This window comes from Malus sylvestris, chromosome 3, assembly GCF_916048215.2.
Source record: "Malus sylvestris chromosome 3, drMalSylv7.2, whole genome shotgun sequence".
In the NCBI taxonomy this organism is placed as follows: domain Eukaryota; kingdom Viridiplantae; phylum Streptophyta; class Magnoliopsida; order Rosales; family Rosaceae; genus Malus; species Malus sylvestris.
In genome coordinates this window covers 19048591-19057670 of record NC_062262.1, presented here as the reverse complement: position 1 = coordinate 19057670, position 9080 = coordinate 19048591, and the positions used below count along the sequence as shown (strand labels likewise).

The 9080-nt window shown below is 39.4% G+C and overlaps 1 protein-coding gene across 2 annotated transcripts; it reads left to right on the top strand.

Moving 5' to 3' along the window:
- Positions 1 to 450: 450 nt before the first annotated feature.
- Positions 451 to 8685, top strand: LOC126617481 (abscisic-aldehyde oxidase-like). Of its 2 annotated transcripts, none has more exons than XM_050285572.1 (10): positions 451 to 906; positions 1318 to 2994; positions 4138 to 4394; positions 4519 to 4743; positions 4911 to 5129; positions 5317 to 6282; positions 6602 to 6697; positions 6894 to 6992; positions 7251 to 7440; positions 7761 to 8685. In XM_050285572.1, exons 1-10 carry the CDS (start codon positions 747 to 749, stop codon positions 8015 to 8017), a joined length of 4146 nt encoding a protein of 1381 aa, XP_050141529.1. In that variant the 5' UTR covers positions 451 to 746; the 3' UTR covers positions 8018 to 8685. The 2 variants fall into 2 exon arrangements, with proteins under 2 accessions (XP_050141529.1, XP_050141530.1); XM_050285573.1 differs by having other exon boundaries at positions 452 to 906; positions 4519 to 4728.
- Positions 8686 to 9080: the final 395 nt, after the last annotated feature.

Genomic DNA, 9080 nt, shown 5'->3' with positions numbered 1-9080 from the left:
AAATTAAAGGTATGTGTGTAGTGGGATAAAGTAAATAAGACACAATATTTACGAAGTTTTGCAAGTGTGCCTATGTCCTCGGGGCAACACTTGTATTTTTTTATTTGAAATAATAGGAGTACAAAATAATTCTCGCTATTTTCTCTCTTCTCTCTAATATTTTCTCTATTCTTTACTTTGCTCATTATGTTTCTCTTATTTGTTAGTGGCCTTGGCCTTCATTATATAGGCAAATGAATAGGTAATGATATCGGTGATTATACATACATGATGTTATTATTTGCACACATTCACTCAAATTAAATAATGAACATTCATATTTACAACAATAACATAAAAATAGTTTACATGTAATTATGCTGACAGGTGTTAAGTCAAAGCACTTTAATTAAATATTTAAAAGTTTAATTGAAAAACTATAGATGTCTAGTAAAAAATGATAAAATAGGAGGTGGGGAGTCGAATTGCTCCAATAAAGATAATTTGAAGAAGGGTAAGGAGTGCTCAAATCTGTCGCCCTTGGAGCTTTCTGTTTGATTGTATCAGAAGACGCAATGACAGTATTCCAAACTTAGAATTATTATCGGTTTCGTTTTGACTTATGAGTAACGGAGAATCGGTGAAAGTGACATCACTTTATTGGAAATTCTCAAGGTTTTGGATTTGTAGTGGAAAATCCTGAATGTGTAGATTAGTAGATTTGCCTCTGAAGCTCCAGTTGGGTTCTTCTCCGTCTGCTCTCAGAAATGGCCGACGAAAGAGAAGCAGCAGGAAGCGGTGGCAGCCTGGTTTTTGCAGTTAACGGGGAGAGGTTTGAGCTCTCGACCCTTGACCCTTCCACCACTCTCCTCGACTTCTTGCGTTCTCACACCACATTCAAAAGTGTCAAGCTCAGCTGCGGCGAAGGTCGTAATACTCTCACTCGCTCTCTCTCTCTCTCTCTCTCTCATTTGCACGAATACCTTTCTTCCTTGTTCATATGCTGACTGGAAGCCGGTTCGCTATGCTTGTAGCTTTATATCATTTTATGATCAAACTTTGCGATTTTTCTTCAATTGTACGTAGTGCTGAGTTGTACGGAAAACGAATGAATGATCGAGATTGAAAATACAAAGATTTAAATACTTGTGGAAATGAAATTTGACGGCTAAATCAAAACTTGTTAGTCACTCGCTTTCGCGGTGAACAAACTATAATTTCCGGAGTTCACTTGATGATCTGCACAAAACATTACCTTAGTAATCATATTAGATTAGGTTGATGATATCCACAAAGTTGGATAATTTTTATGACATGCACTTAAAAATTTGGCTGCAGGTGGTTGCGGTGCTTGTGTTGTGCTTCTGTCCAAGTACGACCCTGTTGCGGACCAAGTGAAAGATTTTACTGTAAGTTCATGTCTCACTCTGCTTTGCAGTGTAAATGGAGGTTCAATTACGACATCCGAAGGCCTTGGAAATCTCAAAGACGGGTTCCACCCAATTCACCAAAGGATTACTGGTTTCCATGCTTCTCAATGTGGCTTTTGTACTCCTGGCATGTGTGTTTCACTCTTTGGAGCTCTGGTCAATGCTAAAAAGACGAATAGACCTGAACCCCCTCATGGGTTCTCCAAGCTGACTGTTTCCGAAGCTGAAAAGTCTATTGCAGGTAACCTCTGTCGATGTACTGGGTATCGATCAATTGCTGATGCCTGCAAGAGTTTCGCAGCTGATGTTGATATGGAGGATTTGGGGTTCAACTCTTTTTGGAACAAGGGAGAGAGTAAGGAAGTAAAGATAAATAGATTGCCCCTATATAACCATAACGATGACATCTGTACATTTCCGGACTTTTTAAAAAATGAAATCCGTTCTTCTATGTCTTTGGATCCAAAGAGATATTGCTGGTACAGTCCTGTTAGAGTTGAGGAGCTTCAAAACTTATTGACAGCTACTGATTTTGACAATGCAGACGATATGAAATTAGTTGTTGGAAACACAGGGACGGGCTATTACAAGGAGCTAAAGCGCTATGACAGATACATTGATCTCAGATATGTTCCTGAATTATCAATGATTAAGATAGATCCGACAGGGGTTGAGTTTGGAGCAATTGTAACAATCTCTAAGGTTATTGAAGCTTTGAGGAAGAAGGACAACGGTGAATCTCCATCAAGAGGTGAGGTTGTGTTGAAAGAAATTGCCAATCATATGGGGAAAATTGCTTCAGGGTTCATCAGAAATACAGCTAGTATAGGAGGGAATTTGGTGATGGCACAGAGAAAATGCTTTCCTTCAGATATTGCTACAATACTTCTTGCTGTGGATTCAGAGGTAAATATAATGGATGGTTCTAGATCTGAAACGATTATGTTGGAGGATTTTCTGAAACAGTCTCCACTGGATCCAAAAAGTGTACTTCTAAGTGTTAAAATCCCAAAATGGGAAGCAGTTGGAAACGTTACCAACACCGTATTGCTGTTTGAAACCTATCGAGCTGCACCAAGACCCCTAGGAAACGCATTGGCTTATTTAAATGCTGCCTTCCTAGCTGAAGTATCGTTTTGTAAGATTTCCAATGGAATTATGGTGGATAATTGTCGTCTGGCTTTTGGTGCTTATGGAACTAAACATGCAATTAGAGCAAGGAAGGTTGAGGAAATTTTAACTGGGAAAGTGCTGAGTCCTGGTGTTCTGTATGACGCTATTAAATTAGTTAAAGATGTTGTCGTTCCCGAAGAAGGAACTACTAGCCCTGCTTACAGGTCAAGCTTGGCTGCTGGTTTTCTTTTCGAGTTCTTTAGCCCCTTAATTGACAGTGAATATGATATTTCCAATGGTTTCTTGGGAACTACTTTGTTGGCCGATGCTTCTAAGTTAAAAAGGAACCAAGGTGCTAATGATAAGATGACAACTGTTCTGTCATCTGCTAAACAGGTGCTTGAATTAGGTACAGAGTATGATCCGGTTGGTAAGCCAATTACAAAATCTGGAGGTCTCATACAAGCTTCAGGTTAGTTATCCAACTTATCCTTCACGTTATTATAGGGATGTCCAATTACTAGCATTCTTTTTTATGTTCTCTTTGATTCTAATTAAATAAGGAAACAGAAAGAACAGGATTTTTTTGGGGTGTTTGGGACTAGCAGACCACGCCCTACAGCCCGAACAAAACAAACAAGACACAACCAGACTCTAAAAATTGCTAACGAACTAAGAGGATATCAGCTTCCAAATATAGACATTTTAAGGAAGCAGAGTTTCCTTTGAACTCTGGGGAAACAGAAGCCTAAAGGGCTGACAAACAACAAATACTATCCCAAAGCTCCACTAAACCAGCTCCCACAGAATCTTCAATAATCCTTCTATTCCTCTTCATCCAAGCCCCCCAAAACAAAGTGAGGATCATACTGCCTCACATAACCTCAGCTTTCTTTCCCTTCCAGACCATAGTGTGAGCCTACATACCTTAAGCTTTATATCCCTCCCAAACCAACTTCAGCCACAGACCCGAAGTTAAACGAAGAAATATATGATCAACAGATTCCGAATATGACTTCCATAAAATACACCAGTGAGGCAACAAGCAATGATTGTCTCCATTTTTTTGGTATTGGACTTAGTTTGCAGGCGTGTTCTCTGCTCCAAAATGTTCCTTTTTATCTAGCTGAGAAAATTGTAGTATGATGTACTTGATATATTTTTCTCGCCGGCCGGTCATGTTGCATACCTAAAAGTATTGAGAGCTTGAATTATAAACTTACAATATGCTTATTGAAAGGTCTCATTTGCCATCTTTTGAGATCATTCTTTTATATAAGAAACAAAATCTTAATGAAACCAATATTGACAGAATACAAACTGATGACCAGTTGTGGACAATTAGTTCACCTGCTATATAGTATTGTGTCCTCCTCCCGTCGTCTCTCTGTCTCTCTGTAATTATATTATATATATGTGTGTGTGGGTATTTGTATAATTTCTGAACAGATCATGTTTAAACTTTTATGGCACTGAGTTTTGGTTGACCTTTTGTCTTTTTGTTTTTTTCTTAATTCAACTATGTATCGTTTCCATTTATTTTATATGTTTTCTTGAGTGCTTTTAGCTCTTGACAACAAAAGTACTTATCTCATTCATGACCATCAAATTGTAGGTGAGGCAGTCTATGTAGACGACATTCCGTCTCCGAAAAATTGTTTACATGGAGCGTTCATTTATAGTACAAAGCCTTTGGCTAGAGTGAAGGGAATAAATTTTGAACCTAAACGACATCCAGGAGTTGCTGCACTTATATCTTTAAAAGATATTCCCAAGTCTGGGGAGAACATAGGGTCTAAGACTATATTTGGTACAGAACCTCTTTTCGCCGATGATCTTACCGAATGTGCTGGTCAGCGTCTTGCTTTCGTGGTAATTCCACAATCCTGTGATTATATTTAACAATCTTAGTTTGAATGAATGCCAAACTACAAAAATGCTTTTTCTTCTTTCTTTGGATTGTGTGTCAATTTACTCATCAAAAAAAATTCTGTAGGTAGCCGATACGCAGAAACATGCAGACTTGGCTACAAACTTTGTGGTGGTTGATTATGACATGGAAGATATAGACCCACCTATTCTATCAGTCGAAGAGGCAGTTAAGAGATCTAATTTTTTTGAGGTCCCTCCTTTCTTGTATCCGAAACAGGTTGGTGACATATCAAATGGAATGGCTGCAGCTGATCGCAAGATTATTTCTGCTGAGGTACTTGAAATCAATGTAACATTCTTTCTTTGTTTCCCAGTCCCCTTCCCACACTAATGTTCTGCCCAGTTTCTGATCCTTGTAATGTGGGTTTTCGATATTCAACGTTGTTCCTTGGTTTTATTCATATACATGGAAAGGCCATCCGCTAACTTACAAATCCGTGCATACTTGGCCTTCAGATCAAACTTGGTTCACAATACTATTTCTACATGGAGACACAAACCGCCCTTGCTGTGCCAGATGAAGACAACTGCATGGTGGTTTACACTTCAAGTCAGTGCCCTGAGATTGCACACTCTTCAATTGCAAAATGCCTTGGTATTCCTGAAAATAATGTTCGTGTAATTACAAGAAGGGTTGGAGGGGGCTTTGGTGGAAAGGCCATAAAGTCCATGCCTGTGAGTATAATACCTACTGGAATCTCTATATTCCATTTTTATTACTGTTTATCTAATCGTGGACGAGGTTGTCTAGTTTAAGTAACTAAGCACTTGTTATTATCACCTGTCCATGTTTATGACTTTTTTTGTACGTGATTCCCAATGTTGAATAGAAGATAAAGGTGCTGCAATTCTGATATTTTAGGTGGCAACTGCATGTGCTCTTGCAGCACACCAATTACATAGACCTGTAAGGATGTATCTCAATCGGAAGACTGATATGATAATGGCTGGAGGAAGGCATCCCATGAAGATAACTTACAGTGTGGGATTCAAGTCTGATGGGAAGATTACTGCTCTAGATCTTGAGATATTAATAAATGCAGGGATTTCCCTAGATATAAGTCCAATAATGCCAAACAATATTCTGTCTGCACTTAAGAAGTATGACTGGGGTGCTCTAGCTTTCGATTTCAAGGTGTGTAAAACAAACACTCCGAGTAGGTCTGCTATGCGGGCCCCTGGGGAGGTGCAGGGGTCTTTTATTGCTGAAGCTGTAATTGAACATGTAGCATCCACCCTTTCTATAGAAGTGGATTCTGTGAGAAGCATTAATCTTCACACCTCTCACAGCCTTGATTTGTTTTATGAGCACAGCGCTGGTGAACCTCTGGAGTATACTTTACCATTGATATGGGACAAGTTGGCCATGTCTTCAAGCTTTAACCCAAGGACTGAGATGGTAAAAGAATTTAATAGGTGTAATAAATGGCAGAAAAGAGGAATTTCTCGAGTACCGATATTGCATGAAGTGACACTGAGGCCAACTCCAGCAAGAGTAAGCATTTTAGGTGATGGATCTGTTGTCGTTGAAGTTGGAGGAATTGAACTGGGTCAGGGGCTCTGGACGAAGGTAAAACAGATGGCAGCTTTTGCTCTTGGTTCAATTCAATGTGATGGTAGTGGAGACCTTTTGGATAAACTACGGGTGGTGCAATCTGATACATTGAGCTTAATTCAAGGGGGATTTACTTCCGGGAGCACTACATCTGAGGCAAGCTGTGAGGCAGTTAGACTTTGCTGTAATATTTTGGTTGAGAGTTTAGCTACTCTCAAGGGGAGATTGAAGGAGCAAATGGGCTCTATTAACTGGGAAACTCTTATTCAGCAGGTATTCTACTTGGATTCAGGGAGGGCTTATTTGCACACCCGTGCTCCTTTGTTGGACTGCTACCATAATAGCATGTTATTTGCAGTCCCCCATAGGAGTGAGGGAAGCATGAATAGCAATGGCCTTGAAATTATTGCTGCATGACTTCTTTTCTTTTTAAACATTTAATCAACTTATTGATTTGTTACAAATCCCTGCCATGGCGCTTCACACACTGCATCACTCTCTTTTTCTTTTTAAACATTCAATCAATTTATTGCATTTTTCCCAAATTCATAAATACATCATTGCAGTGTATCATTATTCTGTCAAAATGCAGGCATCCTTGGAAGCTGTGAACTTATCAGCAAGTTCTTACTATGTCCCTGATTTTGCTTCCATGAAGTACCTTAACTATGGCGCTGCTGTGAGTGAGGCAAGTTTGTGTTTAACAGTCTGTCTTCATTTTATTCTTGTGTATTTTAGTTCTTTTGCGCCCGTTGAATTTTCGACAACCTTTTATGGATGCAATGCCATAGTGCAATGTCACAGTCACACTATTAGGATGAGTACTACCAATTACTATCAGTTAAAATTTCTAGAGTAGTAACAATGAAACTACTTGATCACAGGTGGAGGTAAATGTCCTGACTGGAGAAACCAGAATTCTGCGATCAGATATTATCTACGATTGTGGTCAGAGTCTGAACCCGGCTGTGGACTTAGGACAGGTTGGCATGATTAAACTTACATGCTACTCGAAGTTTTATAATGATTTTCTGTGAATTAAGATCTAGAGGGGACTTTGGTATCTAGCGTCTTTATGGTCTGTCTATTCAAGGCATTGTAGCATTTTCATCATCTAGTCGTCTTTGGAATAAGCATCATAGTTTTCAACTTTTCTGTAATCTGCTAAGATCCATAAAGCCAGTTCACTTGCTCGTAGTCGATGTGGTTTAATTAAGTTTGACATTACATGTTTCTTGCAGATCGAAGGTGCTTTTGTTCAAGGTATTGGGTTTTTCATGCTTGAAGAATACTCGGAAAACTCAGATGGGTTGGTGATTTCAGAAGGTACGTGGACTTATAAAATTCCTACAATGGACACCATACCCAAACAGTTCAACGTTGAAGTATTGAACAGCGGGCATCACAAAAAGCGTGTGCTCTCTTCAAAAGGTATGCCATTCAAATATTTCTGAAACTCTTTTATGTTAGTACCATGCCGTGCCTTGCACACTTGTACTTATCTCAAATACAACTGATACCAGAAAAGATTTTTGTGTAAATAAAAGTACGCGGATTTTGAAAAAAAACAGAGATATTATGTTATTACAAAAATTGAAAAGTCGAAAACTTTATGTTATTGCAGAATTTGAAAGTCGAAAAATATATGCTTGCCATATTTTTTTTAATTTTCAATTTATTACAAACGTTTCAATTTAAAGATCGCCAAATTTGAAAAGTGTCGTGAAACACATTGAAAATCATTTGTGCAGCTTCTGGTGAGCCACCATTACTTCTTGCGGTTTCTGTTCACTGTGCTACAAGGGCTGCCATTAAAGAATCAAGAAAACAGCTTCTCCAGTGGGGCGGCTTAGATGGATCAGCTTCGATATTCCAGTTGGATGTCCCCGCTACCATGCCGGTTGTGAAGGAGCTGTGTGGGCTGGAAGCTGTGGAGAGGTACTTGGAATGGATCACTGGCAGAAACCAAGGTTCACTCGACCGGCAAATGGTTCGTCATTCTGTGTAAGGACACTCTTCGGATTGCTGGAAGTGGAATGGGGATGTTTTCCGTTTATATTTACGCCTTAACCAACAAGACATGATACCCTGCAAAATCAAACCCCTAAATGAAATGTGACAAAACCCAATAAGCAAGGAAGCTCATGTGAGTAACAATAACAGCAAAACATAGGTGGTGCCGGTGGTGTATCCAATCGGATTCTCTTGAAGCGATCTCTTGTCTTTGTGGTTCTCTCGAAAATGGTAGTTGGGAGGCTTACCCTATCTTGGCAAGGGTTCTTCAGCTGAGTGGGGCTTTCCAGAATTGTCGCTGCTCTTGGGTGCCAAGATCAACCAACATGGCGGCAGATGCTCTTGCGTCGGCTGGTATTACAAAGATGTGTGATTTTGTGTGGGTCGATAGGCCTTCATCTTCATTAGTTCATGTCTTGTGTAATGATGGTCTCCCGTGTCCTCATTAGTTTAGCTATGGTGATGTTTGGGGTGACACTTTACTTGGTTGAAGTGTCTGTTGGTTGTATCCCCATTCATTGCCTTGTTCTTGGTTGGTCTATCATGGTGTATGCCTCGTGGTAGGCTTTCTTGTTCCTGTTTGGCTTCTTAGCCTTGGATTGTGAATTCCTAGCTTTCAAAAAATAAAAAAAGATAGATATAGAAAGGGGGTTGAAGACTAAACTCACTCATATCGGCAAAATTAAGCAACAATCCGTCAATGTCGAGGATATCAGCCTATAATTCCATGAAATCGTAGGATGTGTTGTGGTCTATTTTATCTGACAGAGGGACTAGGGCCGGCGGCAGAGAGAGAGAGGAGAGAGATGTGTGTTTGTAGAATTGTAGGGGAATGTGTGTGTTGTTATCCCTCCTACATTGTGCCTTTATTTATAGTAGTAAAGGGAGAGAAGATATTCCTTCTTCTCCAAGTAATACAAGTTGTAATAGGAAAGGATAACTAGAATCAAATCTTATCTAGGATTTACACAATCATACTTAAACTAGGAATGTTTACAACACTCCCCCTTGAGTGTGTAAATACTCAAGGTAGATTCAGCATCATGCAGAAGTTGAGG